Here is a 21492-nt window from a genome sequence, read left to right on the forward strand (position 1 = left end):
TAGCAAACGAGGAAGGAAAAAGCTAAAAAGGTGGAATCTCAGACAGATCACAGCTCACGCCACTAGCTGTGTCCCCCCCACACCCTCTAGAGAGCACTGTGGGTATCATGGTTGGGGCAGAGCCAGACCTGATCCCTGGAGAGTCAAAATGCCCCTGCAAAGTTTCCCAGAAGACGGCCGATGGGGCAAGCCCAGGTGTTTTGCAAAACACTTAGTCATTGAGAAACTTGCTGGTTCTTGGTACCCACAAATGAAATCCCGGGGGCCGTCTCTGGTCCCTAGTCCCTGCTGCTGCCCTTAGCTGTGATTCAGGCCCACGGACAGTTGCCTCAGGCTGCTATGCCCACAGATTTTGCAGAGGGACCAAGAGGCTTTAAATTCAGCTTATTCCACGGCAACTCTTTTTGTATAGAAAAGAACTGGGTTAAGAATTCAACACTCCTCACCTCATCCATTGATCTGTTTCTGGCCTTTGATTCCAAAGACAGGATTGGTCTATGAGCCAATGTGGATCACTTCACATCAGGTCTCAGGCTCTTAATGGATCCCTTCAGACACCAGTACCACAGGCAGATTCCTTTTTCAAGGGGCATGAGCCTGACTGTGGTTCCATCTTTTTAGCTTTTCTCTTCCAGACCAGTCTCAGCATTCCCACCCTCAGGAGCTTCCCTTGGTCCCCAGCCATCTACCTCCTGGGACAGTCTCCCCTGGACTGGGGCGGGGGTCCCTGTTCTCTTTGGGGATTACCCTTCCTGACCTTAGCTGGGGTCATTGATCCTGGCCAGCATGATGAAAGCTGGCCACCTGCATAGTGCAAGGGACTCTCCCGTATCTCATGCCATGGCAATGACTTGGCTTCACCGAGCAGCTTCTGCGTGCCAGGCACTTTGTGTACATGGTTGGATCCAATGGCATTTCTTCTCCCCTTCTGAGAAATTTGAATGATTAATTTGGGGCTGGGCAGCTTCCATTGTCTGTCAGTGACCAAAAACCTTACATAATCCGGGGTTCCTTTAGCATAATGATGCCCAAACCAGGCTTAGCAGTTGTCAAGAAATTATGTTCGGTGAAATAGACCAGGTTAGGTAGTTAAACAGAAGTTAAGTAGAAGGACTCTCTCTGCCAGCTAGGTAGAAGAACTATGAATCTTTCCTGGGGATCAGGAAGGGGTGTTAGAAGGAAACTAATTTCTCAGGATAATGTGTAATTTGATTTTCGGCATTTTAGGACAGAAGCTGCAGCGTAGAGTAGAAGAGCCCCCACCTGTGTCCACATTCTTCTCTCCCCATCCCTCGGGAACAGCGTTCACTGCAACCTCCTTCCTATCCCCGAAAAGCCTGGACAGTGAGAAGTAGATCCTGCGGAACACCCAAAGTGAAGGCAGCGACAAACCGCTCCTCTACCTCCTGTGTTCCCTCCTCATGGGGACCCTCGGTGGTGGGTGTCCCCAGTGCTTCTTTCAGGGTGTGGCTCTTCAGCCTCTTTGGGGCCTCTGGTCCTCAGCTCCAATCCCTCCTGTCTTCACTTTTTGTTTTCCCCCCAGGCAGCCGCTGCAGGAAGCATTTCAGCCAGGGACTTGTCAATATCCCTTATTGCTTTTTTGCATTTCACAACTAACCACAGACAAATACAATGGGGGTGCCTGGCAGCACACCTCAGGGTGATTTCACGTTCAAATATAATACCAGCCTAACGTCCAAAATGAGCTTCAAAACTAGTGCAAACATCTTTAAGTCTCTGGAGGCAGTGTCAAAGCAGGTTGCAGTCCATGACCCACAGCAGAGCATCCTGACCGTCCCCACTCATCCATCTCTCTGAAGTCCTGAGGACAGCTGTGCCATAATAATCTCCCCCAATATGCTTGCCCCCTCCCTGCACCCCCAAATCTGGCCTGCTCTGTGCTTTTTCTCTTAATTTTCTCTTCCCCTTCACTTTCAACTCCTTTCCTTTCTTGGTTTAGTTTTTCTTCTGCAGATGGCTTTGCATTCTTTTTTTTAAAAAACCCATCTACTCCAAATTCTGTGTTTGTTAGGGTTTCTGAAAGCTGGTTATATAATCAGTGTTTAAATAAGCCACAAAATATTAAAGTTAAACAAACAAGCAAACTAACCAAGCAGTAAATGAACCGAAAAACAAACACCAGGCTATCACCCCACAGGGCTAGGGACAGCTCTTGCTATTAAGTTGCAGGCTCTACTGCTGCCAGCGTCATGGATAAACTTGTCATAACTTCGTTTCATTGTCAAAAGTTTAAGTCAAATGCAAGACCAGTCTTATCTATGGCAGTGGGTCTCAAACTTAATTGTGGCTAAAAGGGTCTCCTAGAAAACTTGTTCACCTTGTTAAAATCACCAGTTCCTGGACTTCAGTCTTAGAGATTCTCATTCACCCGGGGCCTGTGATCCCAGATTCTGCATTTTTAACAGGCTCCTTGGTGATTCTGAAGGAGGGGTCCATAGACAATTGAACAGGAGGAGGTCGGATGCCCAGTCATCTCAGAGGAGCTCTCTCTAAAAACTAGCTGGTCAAATTTGCTTTGTTGGTCCCAAGGAGCCCCTCTAGTGGTCCGGCTTCCTCACCCCATCCTCATCCTCCAGCGTCCAGCAGGTCAGCTGGGGCATTCTTGCAAATGGACAACCTAGAAACCAGGTCTGAGCCAGCTGTCGGCCATTTCTGGGCTGGGCCTACCACCGACTCCACCCTGTTTAAACGAAAAACCAGGTAGCACAGCCCTCTTTCCAGTCCACGTTCCTGAGTGCATCTCAGTTGTTTCATTATGCTGGCTGTGAGGTTTGAAACTTGTGACAAAGAACAGAAGGGACCTTTTGTCACAGTAAGGAAATGCTCACAAGCATGTGCCTAGCCATGACTGGGTATTCTTAGGCAGCCTAATCTTGGGAGGACTTGCCACATGTTCTCAGTTTGCTCTCCTGTGTCTGGGTGCTCAGTTACAGAGCCATTGAAAGTATCTTTGCCTCCTTAAAAGCCTTCACTGTCTCCTTCCCCCGGGTCCTAGTTCCTGCAGGAGTTAATAACTCAGCTCCTTTCAGACTCTGGAGTGGCTCACACTGCCCTCTAGTGGGGAGGCAGAACAGCACAGTCTTTTGAGAAGCGCAGGCACCTGCTACTCTGAGCTATGTTCCTTGCCTGTCCTGGGAGAACAGGAAAACCTCTTCGGTGCATTCTGCTCTGCCTAAACTCTCCAAAGAGCTCAGACTCAGGCCTGGAGGGGTCCAGGGTAAGCTACTTTGAGGAACTGGAAACTGGGATGATGTTGATATTAGACACTGGCTATGAATATAAACTGGGTCATAGTCCAGACACAGAAACATTCAAATCTGACTCATGGGCTCTGTCTGGGATCATTTGGGGTGAATTGGCACCTGTAGGTGCCAAGGAGTGGCGTGCCTCCCCTGCCCCACTCACTGTCCCTCGTTTGGACTAATCTTTCTGCCTTCTTAGGAGGATGTGATAATTTTTCCCATAGGACATGAGTATGGACTATAGCGCCTCTGGTTTTTCCTGCTGGCGAGTACTGATAGATGCCCACTAACCTGAATACACACCTTTCACTGGCTTCCAGAACCCACCTGCTAGAGGGCAGAAAGGACAGGCTTTGACAGCCTTCCTCCAACCCCAAAGCACTTTCGTGGACCCAAGAATCAGTTTCAAACCTAGTCATGGGAGCCAGCTGAGCCAGTCCCCCTCAGTCTGGGCCTTGACAGCTGGACACAGTTGCAGCCCTGGGTCTGAAGGCAGCAACCACGTGTCTGGATATCTGCCTGCAGGGCTGTGGAACCTAAGGAGCCTTCCCTGGGCTTGAAGGCTGGAAACCTCCCCATTGTCATTGTGAAATAAGGGTGTTTCTACTTCACCCCTAGATGATACAGCATTTAGGGAGTCAAAATCTTCACTCCACATCTAACAGAGTATTTGTTCCAGAATGGTGGGTCAGATGGCTCCGGTACTAGCTGACATCCTGAACATGTTTTAATCACCCCTTCCTGCTAATTCTCAGTCCCTGTGTCCAGGTCTGGGTCACTGTCCTCACCACTGAGTTCTTGCTGAAGGCCCCCTGCTGTCTTCTGGAAGTTGGCTTCCATGCCACGTCTGTGTAATGGAGAGGGTTCCCGCAGGGGTCTGCCCAACCTCTCTGTAAATAACCAGATGTCAGTGGCTGCTAATGGGGAAAGGTGTCCACAGTGCTGATGCAGCCTAACTCTGGTCTTGTCCAATGCAGATGCCTGGTGGGTGTTGAAAGTGGGTGAGGCCTGGGCAGTGGGACACCCAGGAGGAGGGTAAGGTCTGAGCTCAGAAGGCCTGGGGAAGATAAGGACCAGCTGAGCTAAGCAGAATAACCCAAGCCCTGCTCTCAAGGGCAGAAATAGTTTGAGAACTGGAGGTTCTAGAGATGGTGGGGGGGGGGGGGTCTTGGTTGTCATGGCAACCAAACTACTAGTAGTTCAAACTTTCAACCTAAAAAGTTATAGAACAGCCCAGAGCCATGATAAGATGATGACGATGGATAGATAGACCTGAATCAGCCTATCGGTGACAGAAGGGAAGACGGGGTCACAAAGGGATGCACGATCTTTTTTTTTTTTTTTTTTACAAGGTCAACCAACTTTATTTCCAAAATATTTGAAATTCATTTGCTTTCACACTGACATGTATAGGATCAATTTTCTATCTTTGGAAGCTCAAGCAATTGTCTAGGATTTCACTTTAAAAATACTGATACTTTTAATGAAGCACGAGAGGGTATAGCTTTCTTTTATGCATTTATGGCACGTATTTATGAAAACACTGAATTTGTTAAAGGCAAACCTTTTTGTTTTCAAATAATTTTTCCCATTGAAGTTGTTTTTCTTTCTTTCTTTTTTTTATTAGCATGTTCATTGTTACAAATCACACTTATTCTTTATGCCCCTTATCCATTCTCTCCCCTTCCCCCTCTAATGACCATAGATTTGCTCTCTCCATCTGATAGATTATCTGTTCTTCTGTTGGTTTGTTGCCTGGATGATGTGTCCAGCACTGAGACAGGTGTGATCAAGTCCTCCGCTATTATCGTAAATCAGATGCTTCTTCTTTCACTCTGGAGTGTGCTTTGTGTAGAGAGAGAACCTCTCTCTTTTCTTTTTTTTGGTCTCTGCTGGTGCCTCCCCTTGTGTGAATGCCGTTTGGAGTCTGGCATGCCATCTGCATGGTGGCTGTGACTGCTGCTATAGAGACTAGCTGCTTTTGGGGCAGCCATGGCAATTGTGGTGCCTGTGATGGGCTACCTGTGTGAAAATGGAGCTTTTGGTGTGCTCTTTACTTGGTTGTAGTTGGGTTTGGCTTTCCCCAGCTCCATGCCTCATTCTAAGATGTTGTTGCAGAGAAGTTGCGGGGGCAGAAGAAGGGAAGGGAGAGGGAAATAGGGTGGGAAGAGGGGGAAGGAAGGGGAGAATGATCGAGGCCTGTGGCCCCCACTTCATTCTGGCAGGGGAGACCAGGGGGTTTCCAGCGCTGGCTGGGTCATCACTGGGCTGGATGCAGATGTCAGGGGGGTGTGGCTGAAGCCCTCAGCCCCCCACAGCCCTGCCTTGGTAGCCTGGGGTACTGCCAGTGGCAGCTCGGTGGTTGTTGCTGGGGTGGTTGCAGGTGTGAGGGGTGTGTGGCTGAGGCCACCAGCCCCCCACTGCCCTGGCTTAGGAGCCTGGGGCACTTCCTGCAGTGGCTCGGTGGTCATTGCTGGGCTGGGTGAAGTCTTTGGGGGGACATGGCTGAGGCCCCTATCCCTCCCCTCTCCCTGGCTTGGGAGCCTGGGGGGCTTCTGGTCCTTTTAGGTTTTATAGGTGTTCTTTGGTGTTTTTAGACCTTTATTAGTTAATATCAAACTTTGTCTCTGATCTGTGGGTATCTTGTTTTTTCTTTCAGTTCTGTGTTAGATTATTCACTTTTCCCACCACTTAAAAAATTCTGCACTGGAACTAATTTGTTGTCCTTTGCTTACTTCTAAAATGGGGGAACTTCCTTTGGGGACCAGCACTTGAGGTCCGTGGTTGAGCTAAATTGCTGCTTTGCTGCCGATTCCCTGGGGAAGGCTTTTTGTGCAGCTCAGCTTTTAATGGTTGACCTTGTATGTACTTCTGAGTCTAGTGAGATCTGGTGCACCTGGGTTGTGTGGAAATTCTGGTCTGGGCCTGAGTCTTTTCATCAAACTGCACCCCCTGCAATTCTATATTCTTCACCAGTCTCCTCTGAGTGGTCCTGTGCTGATTGGGGGGAAGATCAGCTGTCCTTGCTGAGCCCCAGTGTTCCCCTGGTGGGCCCATCTCCCCTATTGCCTACACTCCAAACACTTCCCATGGGGTGGGCCATATTCCAGTCCCTTGTGATGACTCACCAGCCTCTGAGCGGCTCCTTTTCTCAGTTGTCTGTGACCCCTCACTCCTGTGTGGGTGGACAGGAACCTGTCAGTGGTCTTGCTGGCCTGGGGACCACCAAGGCCCTCCTCACCCTGCTGCCTCCAAGCAACTTCACAGGAAGGGCACAGCAGTGGCTTTTGTCGGGTTCTGCTCTGTGAACCCAGCAGCTCCTGCCTGGAAGTGGCTGGGACTCAAAATGGTGGGAGCAGTCCTTTCTTTCTCTCATCGTGGCTTCTCCTGCCTTCATGCACTCCGCATGTCTCTCCTCCTCTTCCCCTGAGCTCTAGTGGCCCCAGCTTGGCTGTTGTTGCTTTTTAATAGTTGTCAATTGATATGTGGGAGAGAGTGATGCTGGGGACCATCTATTCTGCCATCTTGACTGGAAACATCACAAGTTGTTTTTCTAATTAGTGTAACACAATGCAGGAAAGCAAAATTTGCCTTGGAAATGGGCTTTATCCTGGATAGTCACACTCAAAACCTAGGCATCTAGGAAGCGCACGCTCTAGTGTGTCAACTAGCATTGAATCATAGCTTCTTGAAATGAAATCCCAGGGCAGGAGTCGCAGCTGAGTCTCCTCCACCCTGTCTTCTTCCTGCTGGCCACCAACGGCCATCACAGACCACCGAGGGGTCCCGCCAGCCCTGGCTGGAGCCAGATGGCACCTCTGCACATCCCCTCCATCTTCCTCGTCATTGCCAACATTGCCTCCTCCTGTTCCCAGGCTGCCATGCTGCATGCACTGCTCCCGCCTAACTGCAACTGCCACGCTGCCTGGGCACCCGGGGCACAAGATCTTTTAACACACAGTAGTCCTGCCCACTGGTAAACTGGTAGGGAGGGGGATCTTTTGTCATAAAGCACTGAGATTATGCTAAGAAGGGCACCTCTTAGAAGGATTTGAAAGTCTGAAGCCTATATTGATGAAGTTATCATCTCCAGGACCCACCATTCACACCCAAGATGGCATCAGGAGTGGCAGTCTTTATGGCTGTATTTGTTGTCTTCCCATTTAATAAAAGGAATTCCATTTTATTACGTGCTTTTCTTGAGTCAGTGCTCAAACTGTTTCCATATTTTCCTGGATCATAGGTAAAATCAATCTATTTCACAGATCACACTATTTCAGAAACACTGGGAAATAGGAACTAAGGGGATCTCTACACATTTTCTATTTATTAGTCTGTGACACTGGATACCTAAATAGAAACTCCAGTGTGCTCTTCTCCCAGTTCTTCACTGGGCAGCTGGAGAGGGCCTGCTGAACAAGTTCTGCCTTGCTGTGGAGGGAGATATGGGTGGGAGGTGGCTCTGATGAAGTCATTTCATGGACACTAAATAAGAATGAAAAGTCAGAGACAGATTAGGACAACTTAGCAAATTGAAACAATTTCCTATTTTTTTGTCTTAAGAAAAGAATTGTGCTAAGAAAAGTTTATATCCTTCGAGTCTTGGTTTAATAGACAGCAATTAGCATTATTAGAATGCTAAAAAATCATTAGGTTTAAAATATCCACCATCAAATTGCAATTATATTAAGTTAATACTCATATATTTAAGTCTCTTACTAATGGCCTAAGAGGAGAAGTGCTTTCTGGAACTTTTTAATGATAAATAGGGAGGGCAGAGAACAGATAGCCAGCAAATGAATAACAGATGTACAAATGGATCAGTAAGATTAAGTGGAGCTGAAAACAGAACCAGGTATGTACATTGAAAGAGCGCAATGTGCCTGGCAAGATTAGTGAAAAGAATACTCTACTGAAACCTATCCTAGAAAAAATGACTATATATATAACTATAGGGACAGTGGAGAAATCTTATTTGCATCCACACACTAACAAAGAAACAGAATTCGAAATTGATTTAAACTTTTTCCCACTATCTTTGGGCATTTTGTTCCATAACTCTGAAGTCTAAGTCCACACACTAACAAAGAAAGAGAATTCTGGCTGGACTTAAGACTGTCGTATTTTAGGATTGAGCAAGTGAATACATACACCCTGGGAGAAAAGAGACACAGATATGAAATGGAGAAAGACAAGGTGAAGCCTGTGATGTTGGAAGGGAATTAGAGGTATACAGTACATATGAATCATATTAGTACACTGTTATCAAGAAATATTCCCTGCCCTGGGATCAGAGGAAACTGGCCATATGTGCCCAACTGGATTTCAGAATTGCTATGGACCAGTGACGCTATCTGCTTCTTGTTTCCCCTTGTTTGAGTGGAAGTGTGTCTCGTAGTTATTCTGTTTCTGTTTCATCATTGAATGTTGGGAGTAGGAGAGAACAACTTGTCTTTCAGTTCACAGGTCTCTGGTTTAAGAGGAGGTCCACCCAAGGAGCTGCATTTAAGGAGCTGGCCTTATCTGGTCTGAACCTCATTTAGATGATGAGGTCCTGGACTTTACTCCAGTGCTGCATGACTTCTGGGAGAGGGGAGTGGTTGTCCTTCCCATGTGGGAAGGGTGTGAATTGCTGTGGCCAGAGGGTAAACCATGACGCTTGTTTCTGAAGATGGTAGCAACAATGTTTCTTCCCAAGCAACATTCTTCTTTGAAATGTGACTTTTCCACTCATCTCATTAAGAGGTACAGTCTATTCCCTCTCCTTTTGAATCTGGCCCTCTGACTTGCTTTGACCAATAAAATGTGGCAGAAGTGACACTGTGCAAGTATGAATGGCCTTAGTCAATCCCTTGTGGAGCAAAAGGAAGGCATCCTCACAGAGCCCTGACTGAATTCCTCATCCACAGAATAGTGAGAAATAAAATGGTTTTTCTTTTAAGCAACTAAGCTTTGAGGTCATTTGTTATAAAGCAGTAGATAGCTAACATACTATCAAAGAGTGCTGGGGCCATTTCAAAACCACTTGAAGAGACTTTCATGGAAGAGGGGCAATTTGAGCATCAATAAAGATATTAACTGCAATGGTTTGAAACATACTAAATGCATTTATTCTATGAGTTCAAGATACTTTAAAGAAAAAAAGTAATAAAACATCCCCAGTCATCTTGAGAGGACACTAGGGACCAACTCATTGTTTTGAACAGGGCTAATAATAGAATCAAGCATTTATTCTTTCTTGCACGAACTGTATTTCAAGGTAACCAAATATTGTTGAAGAGAAGCTCTTTGCAGAAAAACTTTAACAAATATGAAAGGAATAACAGAATCTTGATATCATTATTTTGCATCCCTTATGACATCACGGATTTAGGTGATGAGCCTCAGTGGCTGCTGAAATCATTAGGTGAGAGGATGATGTATGATAGATGGGTCAGGCTGACAACACCCAGACCTGCTGGCTGATGTAAACATCAACAGAAACCCCTAGTTCCACCTGTGAAGTCTATTTGCCAAAAAACAAAATCAAAACAACCCCCCCCAAACCTGAATTGAAGCAAGCTTCTAGAACTAACTTCTTCTTCTTTCTTTTTTTTTTTTTTTTGTCTTTTTCGTGACCGGGACTCAGCCAGTGAGTGCACCGGCCATTCCTATATAGGATCCGAACCCGCGGGCGGGAGCATCGCCGCGCTCCCAGCGCCGCACTCTCCCGAGTGCGCCACGGGCTCGGCCCTAGAACTAACTTCTGGTTTACAAAAAATGCAAGGGAGAGAAGAATATGCCATAAGGAGATACAACCATGAAATTCCAGAATATAAAAAATTTTATAGAACAAAAGCCCCAGATTCTTCAATAAACATATGGTAAAGAAAAAAAGCAGAGAATTTATAGCTTAAAAGAGACTTAAGAGACAGATTAGGCAAGTGCAGTGTGTAGAAGTTGGATCCTCATTCAAACAAATTAAATATAAAAAGATGTATATGGACAATGGGGAAAATGTGAACTATAATGGGCATTAGATGGTATTAAGAAAGTATTGATTTTTTTAGGTGTGAAATATAATCTTTTAAGTGTAAGAAGAAATGATAAAGGGAGCAGAGGATGTAAACAGGCTATGAAGGGTGTGAGTTTGTGTCAAGGGCACCGGCAATGACATCCCAGACTCACTGGCAATCTAAGGACCCATCTAGGGTCACATCAGCTGAATCCTGAGGTTGAAGTGCTCAGTCCTTCCAGAAGAGGGTCAAGAAGGAGCCTGGAAACTGTTCTCATTGGCTTCACGAAAACCAAGGACCTGTTTGAGATCCTTTTCAAATTCTGCCTCTAAATCAAGTCCTATCTGACCAAAGTCAGAAGCCTGGAAGAGAAAAAAAGCAAACAAACAGATGCCTAAGGACAAAGGCTTAGAACCATCAAACCATTTGTGCTTTTTATGAAGACCCAGCAGTCACGCAGAGCGGGTGGGGAGATGCTGCTACTAAAATATTGACAAGGATGAGACTCTACCTGGTGAACTTGGACCTGACAGGTGATCTAGGCTGAAGCGTTGGTTTGGATCACTGCAAAGCCTGAGCTTGGTGCAAAATAGATAAAGGAAAAGAACTTCTTGGGAGCTCATTCTCCAAAGGAAGGATAACCCTTCCATTCTCCAAGCCAAAGGCTGTGCCAGGCATGGAGGGGCTCTCTGGGTCAACTCCTTCTCCCTCCTGCTCCACGAGTAGATGCCAGATTACAATCTGTGGCTCTTGAATGTGCCAACTCCTGACACTGAGGAAGAAAAAGGAGTTTGGGTGGAACTGAAAACCTTCCTTAGATACCTCCCAAGAAATACCTGTACAACTGAGCGTTAAAAATCAGGATGAATTCAACAAACTAAAGTTAAAAATGCCTGGGATTGCAAGATAACTCAACGAATGCCTGTCCCTAGTAACGTCAGACAAGACCAACGCTGTATGTGAGGGCAATTCCAGGTGTCTGAGTCCACTGGGAAATGTGGATGTAAAAAAATCCATGCATGAGGATCCAGGAAGTTGAACTGATTTCTTTTTGTTTGATTAATTCACTTATTTTTGTATTTCTGAGACAGGAAGAACATTGTAAGCACGAACTGTCTTTCCTTTCAGCTTGAATAGGGAGGCAGGATGCAATTTCGGGTTCTCAGTGGCAATGACCTGCCAGTCTGGGAACTGCAAATGGATTTTTTTTAGGTGCCATTCACAAGGACCTTTCCCTGTCCTGCTTGCTGTTCTTTTTGCCACCACATCTTGACATCTGGACTGTGATGAAGTTTCCTTCTGTATTCCTTCCCTGTTTGAGCCCTCCCCAGGATGAGACTAGGTGCAATCTTTGCAAAGTTTTGCTGTCCCAGAAATTAGGAGAAAGTTGAAAGGACATGAAAAGGAAGCAGGAAATGACTTTTACCTTGTAAAATGTTTTATGGTTGCGAAAGATCAGGCGCATGTCCCGCACAAACCACGCCACTGTGTATACTTCCTTAGTCAGCCTTTCCTTAACCAGGTCCAACCACATGGCTTCCTTAAAGGGCTCACCATAATCTCGAATCTAGGGACAAAGCCAACAAAGGGGTGATGTTAGCACAGCTGTCGTCACTTCAATGGATCCATCTTCAGTGTAATACAAGCCTTTATTTCTAGGGAAACAGTGATAATGACATGTGACATCTCAACGCCAGGCATTGTTCTAAGCACTGTCACATGTATGAACACGTGATCTCCACAACAACCTTAGGAGATGGGTACCATAAATATTTACCCCCATTTCACAGTTGAGGAAAACAAGGGATGTAGGGGCCAAGTAACCTCAGCTAGAAAGTGGTAGAGCTGGGACTGGAACCCACAGTTTGGCATCTGTACTTGATACCTAGTCTATCTGTAAGAAAGACATTCCCATTAAAGAGGAGATGAGACCGAGATACACGGACATGAGGCAACTTGCCTGGTGCACCAGAGCGAGTCGGTGGCCCCGCTCCAGAGTCTGCAGCTACAGCCCTGCTGTCCCGCCTCCTGAGCAAACAGCAGCATCTGCAGGACTCAGATCCCACATTTCTTCAATGTGTTTTACATAAGAGAATCATGGAATGCGACTTACATTACGTGGGGTCTCCGCAAAAAAGGAGCTTTGTGGATGACAGTAGGCCTTCAAGAGGAGGAACTCACATTTCTGTAAAATGCGAAGAGGGTTTTAATGTGAAATGCAGCTGGAGAAAGAGAAGCCAGCTGGGCCCGATGGACAGGAGCAGCCACACACCAGCACTCCTACCGTGCTCGCCCAAGGTCCCTGGGGTGGGTGGAATTTTGTTCAGACTCTACATTTCGGCATTCAATTGTCATCCTCTAAAGTGAGACACTGAAGGCTCCCATTGGGTGCCATCCCATGACCCTGTGTGGTTTGTGCTTGTGACATGAGAGGGGAGAGGAGCCTTGGATTTTGTATCCCACTCACCAACTGTTCGTCAGTCCCCATCTGCCTCTCCAGGACCTCAGGCTCTCGATGAAACTGTTGTCTTCCAGAAAACCCCTTCATCCTGCAGAAGGTGCAGCTCCACGGGGTCCTGAGGGGTCGGACATTAGGTGAGCAGAGGGCGAGGCCCCTGGAGACAGCCACCGCTCCTGTGGCTGCCACTGTGCTCCTTTCAGGAATGGCTGATGGGCTCAGCTGTGGGGGTAGAGGACACCTCCCAGAGTGCCCAAGACCCTCATAAGAGGTGTCCAGCAGACACTCCCCTCCCATCAGTGGCAGCAGCAGGCAGACAGTCTGAGCAAGGTGGTGTCATCAAGCGGTGGGCTCCCCTTTCCCCGTCTGAGCTGCTGGGAGTGGCAGGAGCCCCGCCCGACAGGCCCAAGAATTGGAAACTGGGCTTTAACCCCTGGGGACCTCGGGACCTGGGGTCAGCCCGATGGGACCATGGTGAAATGCGGGACGAGCCATGCTTCCCGCCCTTCCTGAACAAGCTCAGAACATCAACAACTGGCGTTTCCTGTCTGCAACCCCCCTGGGACAGGAGTCCCTGCTGCAAAACTAGGAAAGAGCATCCCCCAGGGGTTGTGGCAGTGTGGACTCATCCCTCAAGTGGCTGAGTCACAGCCTCCAAGGCCCAGAAGAGCCGTCGCTGACGCAGCCAGCTCTGCACCCCACCCTAGGACAGGCTGCTCCCGGCTCCTGCCCTTCCACGTGGAGCTGAGCGAGAGGCAGCGCCGCAGCACAGCGCTGTGTGCAAGGGGTCCGTGTCCCACTAACCTCTCAGCCTCCACAGGTGGGATGTGGCAGTCCTCATGGAAGGCTCGTGGACAAGTGTCACAGCTGAGCAGCTGTCCCCCTCTACAGCACACCTCACATTCGTCCGCACTTTCCCGCTGGAAGGGGAGATAATGCAGACTCCGCTGGGATCAGAGAGACCCACATGCAACACTGAAGGCTCCAGAGCACATCGTCCCGGCTCGTACCAGAGTGGTCGCCTTCAACCCGCCTGATCACGACCCTGAGGGAGCAGGAGGAGCACGAGCTTGCCCTGCCGATCACGGAGGAGCAGGTGGCCAGCATCACCAAGCGGCCACTGGAACCACAGATGGTCAGAGCTGGCAGGGACTGGAAGGTCACCTGAGCCCCTTCACTCACGGTGTCATCAGCATCACCTGGGAGCTGGCTAGAAGTGCAGACCTGCTGGATGGGGATCTGCATTTTAACAGGAGTCCAGGTAGTTTGTCAGAAATTCGAGAAAACACCGCTTCACGCCACTCCCTCACCTTACAGGTCTGGAGAGACGACATGACTTTTTCTGCGCAGCCAAAGCGACTGAGTACCCGAGCCACACTGGCACTGGGCTGCCTGTGTCTGGGTCCAGAGCTTGTTCCCGTCCACCTCATTCTCTCCCAAACAAGAGCAGTGCTTGATGCCGACAAATAGACGGACACGCAGACAGAGCGCTGCTGTGTAAGTGGGACTGGGAAACCATTTGCGTTTTTTCTCATGGTCTTAAAACGTGATCCAGTAAACTCTCTGCAAGTGATTTTTGTGAGGAACAAGGTCTTTACTACCAGATAAAGACCTGCATGGGCCGGCCCATGGCTCACTTGGGAGAATGTGGTGCTGATAACACCAAGGCCACGGGTTCGGATCCCTATATAGGGATGGCCAGTTGGCTCACTTGGGAGAGCGTGGTGCTGACAACACCAAGTCAAGGGTTAAGATCCCCTTACCGGTCATCTTTTTTTTTTTTTTAAAGACCTGCAGGAGGAGCAGGTTCCACTCCTGGCCCACAGGCAGACAGTGTGGGGCTCCACAGCACAAGGAAATGTTTCCCTGCACTAAAGCTACAGTCAGAAAGGGGCTTCCCCTCTGCCTGTGCCCGCCTGCGGCACTATCCCTCTCAGTGGTGAAAAAGGCAGGAAATAGGCAATACAGAGCTGGAGCAAAGGATCGAGGGGATGGGAGTCAGTTATGTGTGAGGAGAGAAGCCCTGTCACTACCCTCACCTGTCCCTAACACAAGCGGGAGGACCTGGGCAAGGCGTGAGGGACGGAAATGTTTTGCCCATTCTAAAAACTCACCATTTAGCTCAAGTCAAAATTCCCCTGCTTTGCTAGATGGTGCTTGTCTCTGTCTTAACTGGGGGAGCTTCCTGAGTGGCCGCCTCTACTTACTCGGTCCTAAGACTTCATTCATGAAAGGGGTGCTCCCCCATACCCCAAGATTGGGAACTTTCTGGCCTTCCCCTCCTGAACTGCCTTTCTTTTTCCTTGGGTTTGGCCCCCTATGGCCATTCTCTCTCTCTGACTGGGCACCCACCTGCCCTGGACCAGGGTGCAGATGTCAGCTCCCGAGGTAGCCCAGACCTACCCACTGTCACCTCGTTGAGACTCCAGTTGGGTCCAGAACCCTGGGCCTCACCGGGCCCCAGAGTGGGACAGTTTCCAACACACACCGAAATAACAGAAAAAGGACACACAACTCCACGATCACATTCTGTCATAAAGAGTGTAACTTCATTTTTATGTCTGATGCCCGTAGCTTCACGCCTCACCCTCTCCTCTTCCCTCCCGCTCTGCATCTGGTGTGGTCAGCAGGAAAGCTCATGAGCTTCCTCTCTTGGCTCCAGGGGGAACTGCAGACCAGGCAAGCCCTGGCCCCAGCAAGGGAATCCTCACGTTGGCCCCACCCCGTAGCCACAATAAAACCCTGGGATATGCGCCCCTTGTCAATCAAGCTATTTTCAGACCCGCTTGGGTGCCTGTCCTGCTCTCCCCAGAAAGCCCCAGTATGTGAGTAACCACAAGACAACTGGCACAACAAGCAGGGAGTCTGAACGCTGCCCACCACCCCCAGGGCCCTGAGCCTGCAACTCTTTGTACCAACTGCCCATTATGCCTTGGGTCATGGAGGCAACACCCTGCAGGGCAATCACAAAACATATTTTTGGAGCATCAGCATAGGGTCTCTTTATTGTGCACCTATACAGAGCTAGACCCCAGTGGAGACTGGGTATGCCGCGGAACAACGATGGTGTGATTGGAAAACATGGCTGAGGGAAAGGCCTGCATTAACCCATTATTAGTGAGGACTAACTTGCATTCTCATTATCCCAGTGTGGACCCTGGGAGGTGGGACTGAGAGCTCAGATCAAGTACACTGCTGGCTATCACGCACTGACATGCAGCAATATAAGAGTTAGAAGGTGCTATGATATCTAATGATCTGGATTTTAAAGATTTTTTTTTTCTTTCCAGTTAGAAAAGTAATATGATCATTATAAAAATTCTAAGTGTATGTAAATGTATAAAACACAAGGCAAATGTGTCTGTAATCCCATCCCCGAGTAACCACATTCGATTCTTTCAGGTATTTTTTCAGCCAAAGACCTACATATTCACATAAACAAAACTGGGCTCTTCCATATACATTACCAGCATATAAGCTTCCTGAAGCTCTCCTGACCTCAAAACCCTCTGGTGGTTTTCCTTTGACCACAAGATGAGTGTGTACCTATGAATCCATGTACTTTTTTTTTTTAAACCCCATTCTGTGGATGAACCAGTTTATTTCACAGTACTGATAGAATTTGTGTCCTTCCCTCACATTTGTTATTACAACGTGACACCGAGCATCCCTGATTCCCAAGGTATTTCCAATCAGCATGGAAAAGATGGTTTATACCATAAATGGCATTGGGGAACCACTGCCTTAAACTTTGAATAAATCCAGCCAAGGGTCAGGCCAGCCTCCAGTGCAAGATGGGAGGAGCAGCATTGTCTCTGCTGGAAGTTCACATCTAATTGGACGCTCATGAGTGTGACTCATGCCTGGAGAACGTGTCTAAGCAAGTGAAGAGGGTCGAGGAGGAGGAGTTAGTGCAGCCAAAGGATGACTGTCACTTTCACCTGCAGGGAGGCTCTATTTCATCCTGGTGCTCCTAATAAAAGCACGGAGCATTGAGCAATGCTTGGTGTTCAATCGTGGACGATCTTCTTGCCCTTTCACATACGGTTCCCGTCTATTTCAATGCCATATTTGCTTCTCAAACTAGAGCATTCTATTTCTGACACCTTTGGTTTGTAGTCATCCAAATATCCTGATCTTTTTCTAGGACACATGGACATCATCAGCTTTTGTCCTGATTTTTATTTTAAAGAGTCATTTGCTTCCTCATCCCACCTTAACTATGAAGATAATGACAGCACGTACATGTAACGGTGTGCTAAAGCAGCTGGGGTGAAAACACCATGCCCCAATGTGAAGGTCACTCAGAGCCGGGAAACTCAGGGACTCTAAGGCAGGCCTTCAGTCATGGGGAGTCTGCAACATGGAGACTGGGAATGTGGTAGAAATTCACCTATTTACCTCCCTCTTGAGATTTACTCTGGGAGGACAGAGCAAAAGTCCTTCCTGAAAGAGAGAACGAGTCAATGAATGAGGTTATTCTGGAGGCTTTTCTTCAAACTTCCCACTTACTAGTGAATATTTATACCAGGACATCACACTAGATCTCAAACCCAAGGTGTCTAAAAGAAAAATTAGCTTCCTCTCTCCAATCAGTTCTTTTCTGGACTTTACTTGATGATAAAATCATTCTTTCCCCTGTTACTCAAACCCAAGATCCAAATTCTTTCTCAATCCCTTTCCCATCCATTTCTTTCCATTTGCATTTCTTCCTGTCTCGATAAAATCCTGAGGATTTTATCCCAGTGATCATTTTTTGAGTATTATTGGGAGACTTTCTGTTAGGTCCCAGGATCACAAAGCCCAGTACCCTCTGTAGTTGTTTACAGGACAGGAACAGTGCCTGATGGATGTGCGGAGGAGAGACAGACCATGGACACTGTGACCTGGAAATGCTTCACGGAAGGGTCCAGGTGAGCTGGGCCCGGAGGAGGTGATTATTGAGTAGAGGACAGAGGGAAGCTGTTTCCGAAGTCTGTGTCTTCAGCTAGTTTCTTTCCAACCCACCCTCCTCAATACCGTGAGACTAGGCTACTCAAATCTCTCCTGGTCTTAAAACCCTTCGCCTGTATTTAAAGGTCTCAAACTACTTTACTTGCATTTAAAGTTCACCACCATCAGGACCAATCTGTGTTCCTAAGTTGGTCACCTTCAACATTTTTCTGTGAATATTTAATTCTTTCCAAATCACTGCTGTTGAATCCTAATGGGAATTTTTCACATTTCCGCTATTAAAATTTCACTCATGCTTCCACGATTTAAGCCCACTGCCTATCTGTCCCTTGTCATTATAATACCTTCTGCAGCTCTCCTAGGGTCTTTTCTCTACAACGCAAGCTCCGCTTCCAGTTCTTTGTGTTTCTTCCTTTTCCTTCTATCTCAAATTCTTTGGGTGTGAACCAAACTCCCTCCTCATTTTGAATGCACTTCTCTGAAGATCCTGTAGGAAAAAGACAGCCCATTCCAGGATCCACCTCAATCCTCTGTGAATTCACCCCCCTCTGAACTCCTGACTGTGGCCTTCCACCTTTGAGGGTGAAGAGAGACCCCCCCTGTGAGGTGGGAGCAGTTGCAGGGAAATGCAAATGGATTCCACTTCTTTTAGATTGAAGGAAGCTCTAAGACCTGCCCGAGTGGTGAGGGAGTGGGACAGAATCTGCATTTCATATGACATCTACATAAAGCAAGGACATGGTGACCAGAATCGCAGCTTTCACGGACAACCTCCACAAGGGAATGGATGGGCGGGGCCAGCAGATAAACCATGATGTGGACACGTCTGAAAATCCCTTCTTAAGAAGCATTTCTTTTTCTGCAGCCTAGCTAGCGGGGTCCCTTTCCTGAACAATTACACACACGGAAGGTATTTTTCTCCCTTCTTGAGGTTCCTTCATCTCAGGACTCCAAAGAGCAGAAGACCAAGGAGCTCACCCTGTTCCATTTTCTTCTTATATAAAATGCCTTTCGCCTCACCACAGGTCACAGGAAGTATAGGGGACAGAAAATCCAGAGTGTCCTCTTTGGGTTTTTCTAAAAGTAGAAGGAAGAGTTTAGCATTAGCAGTCTTATTCTATCTTCCTCTTTAATTCTCCCCTCCATGAATTCCAATAAATAATAATAATAATAATAATGTTATTAAGCAACAACTTTGACAACTAACAAATGAATAAATACTGGTTATATTTTGTTTAAAAAATAATAATGTAAATGGTATTGGAGAACAACCTCTGGTCAATCTGCAGGAAGTCTTCCATTTTGGGTGGCAGATTAGCTATGTGTGGAGTGGTCTCCAATTATCAAAACCACCACCAACACTACATCAAACAAAACATTTTAGTAGAACGTACAGGGCTACTTCGGTGAATGTATTTTAATATGCAAACTAATTGGCCATCACCTTATGTTCTTTTGTTCTACAGCATCCTGCTTAGCTCCTGTGCTGATGAAAGTTGCCTACCTAAAATATTTCTTTGTATTCATGTAGCCAGAGAAAAAGTCTTTATATATGATCTCATTTCCTGATTCAAACTACGACCTGGGTGAGTGAGACGGCTGGCACAGGGGGTGGTGTCAGTCTTCATCGTTGGCTGTCTCTTGTCATTTTACTGCTTCTCTGTTTCTTCCTCCATGCATAAAAGAAAACCCTGGAGAGTCCTAGACTAATCTGTTTATTGCACATGGACAGATTTGGCAACTCAGAACCTTCGAGTAGGGATCTGGGGTTCTGGTTGAGGAGGAGCAGTTGCAAAAGGGTTTAAAATAAATATCAGCCATTCCTGCTCCCTTCCCTCCAACTTCATTGTGGTTGACTTCATTACACACAGGCTGCAGGGGCTGTTTGCTGCGGGAGGGAGGAAAGGGCTGTCCTCGTGTTATGTTGCATTGCAGAGGATGTTACATTTGAAATGAGTCTAGGAGAACATATGGCCCAACTTTCTCCCTGGCCTCAAACATGTATCGAAAGAGCCAGTGGAAAATGTATGAGAAAGCGAGTGTGTTGCTGGAGAAAGGAAAGAGCTGTACCAATGGCAAATAAATGATCAGTTACTGTGGAAAGACATGAAGCAGAGAGAGTCATACTGCTAGAGGAGGGACCCCTGAGCAGTGAGGGCATGATTCTTCGCTGTAGAACCCCACAGCCTCCCCAGTCTCAGAGGAGTCTGGGCTGGCCACAAGGCTAGGCTGGCGGTGGGAACCTTGAGTGACAGGAAGAACCGTGTTCCAGCAGCCAGCCAGCACACTTGCATGGAGTGGCCAGCTCCACCATTTGTCTCCAGACTCTACTCAGTACATATGGCACAGCGGGTGACAGCATGGCCTCGGGAGCCAGGCTGAGGGGGAGGGGGAGGGGGAGCTTGCGATCCTGCCTCTGCAACTTCCTAGAAGGATCACTGAAGTGGGTATTACTGTTGCCAGACCTGAGCAGGGGATTTGCAGCTGCAGGTTCCTAAGGTGGGTGACAGGTAAGGCTACGGTTAACTGTGGACCACTATTGCAAACTCTGAGGAGCATCAGCACAGCCGTGGGGACCACCTACAGTTCTCCATCTCCACGGAAATGTCTTCTGTAATTCTCTTAGGTAAGTATAGCTTTAGGGAACACTGGTATCCCAGATGTGCTCACAAGCAGATGAGGGAGCAGTGTGTGGCTTTGGGGGCTAGAGGCAGCAAGTCGGCGTGAAGAGTCACGGGCACATGCGTCAACCCCCCTTTACCTGGTGTAGGCAAGCCATCCAGTGAGGTGGGGCCTTTAGGCCTGAGGACTTTCAAAGCCACCCACCCTAACCTTAAGGGTAGCTTTCTGGTCTGTTCCCAGGAAGCCTGAGTGTGGCTCAGCCTCACCTGCCCATCTCAGCAAACAGGCCTTTAAGGATGGACCCCTGCGGCCCCAGGCACCTTGCGGGGCAGGACTGCTGGGGGCTCACTGACATCCGCCAGCCCATTTTCTAAGTTGAGGTTTCGATCCGTTAGTAAGTGTGAATGAACAACAAGGAGCCTGCTATGAAAAGTAAGCAATTAAAGAGCAAAGAGAGTTCCTGGAAATGAAAAGCACGGTGGAGGAAACGGAAAGGAAAGCTTAACAGAGACGAGAAGAGCAGAGTGGAAAAAACCTAATGAGTGATCCGGGAGACTAATTCCAGGAATTCTTACAGGACACAGGGAAAAGCACAAGGTGAAATGACGCACGGAAAGAGGAGTGGCCTAGAGAAAGATCTGGGGGGTCTAGAAGGGGTCTGGGGAGGGGGTGGGGGAGGAGATGGGGAGGCCAGAGGAAGAGTAGTGGTCAAGCAAAGAGAGAGAGCAGCCACACATTGTAATCATCTATCCTACAACAATGCGTGAGAAAGAGAAGGCAACAATCATCTCCATTTTATAGACAGGGGGCTTCGGCTCAGATTTGGAGAGGGAATTACTGGTGGTCACCACACGGCACGAGGTGGAGCTGGCCCTGGAATTCAGACACACCAGGCTCCTAGTCTAGCTCTCTCTCGTTGCAGAAATGCTGCAACGAGACCCCGCATCACATGATGGATAACAGCACAGATGCCCGCGTTAAGTCAGAAGTTACAGACAGGGCGCAAGTGCTAAGGGGGCAGGAGATGCTGATGCTGAGGGACAACTGTCAGCGTTTGCCTGGGCTTCTGCCCCACCCCTCTATGTATCAGTGCTTTATAAAAAGACTAGAAGGTTTATTTATTATCTGGGTTTATTTATTCACCTATTTAATGTTAAGAACAAAGGGCTTGGAATTAGAACACCTAGGTTGATGTTAGTTC

The 21492-nt window shown here is 47.7% G+C and overlaps 1 protein-coding gene across 4 annotated transcripts in view; it reads right to left on the reverse strand.

Moving 5' to 3' along the window:
* Positions 1-16596: 16596 nt before the first annotated feature.
* Positions 16597-21492, reverse strand: part of SP110 (SP110 nuclear body protein) — a 48070-nt gene continuing 43174 nt past the window's right edge. For all 4 annotated transcript variants that reach the window (XM_063093117.1, XM_063093122.1, XM_063093109.1 and 1 more), the window contains 3 exons: positions 18648-18746; positions 18014-18156; positions 16597-17162 (listed from right to left, as the gene is read on the reverse strand). In XM_063093117.1, coding sequence (XP_062949187.1) covers positions 17106-17162; positions 18014-18156; positions 18648-18746 — 299 coding nt within the window. In that variant the 3' untranslated portion in view covers positions 16597-17105. The remainder of the gene's footprint in view (positions 17163-18013; positions 18157-18647; positions 18747-21492) is intronic.

This window comes from Cynocephalus volans, chromosome 1, assembly GCF_027409185.1.
Source record: "Cynocephalus volans isolate mCynVol1 chromosome 1, mCynVol1.pri, whole genome shotgun sequence".
NCBI classification, from domain to species: Eukaryota; Metazoa; Chordata; class Mammalia; order Dermoptera; family Cynocephalidae; genus Cynocephalus; species Cynocephalus volans.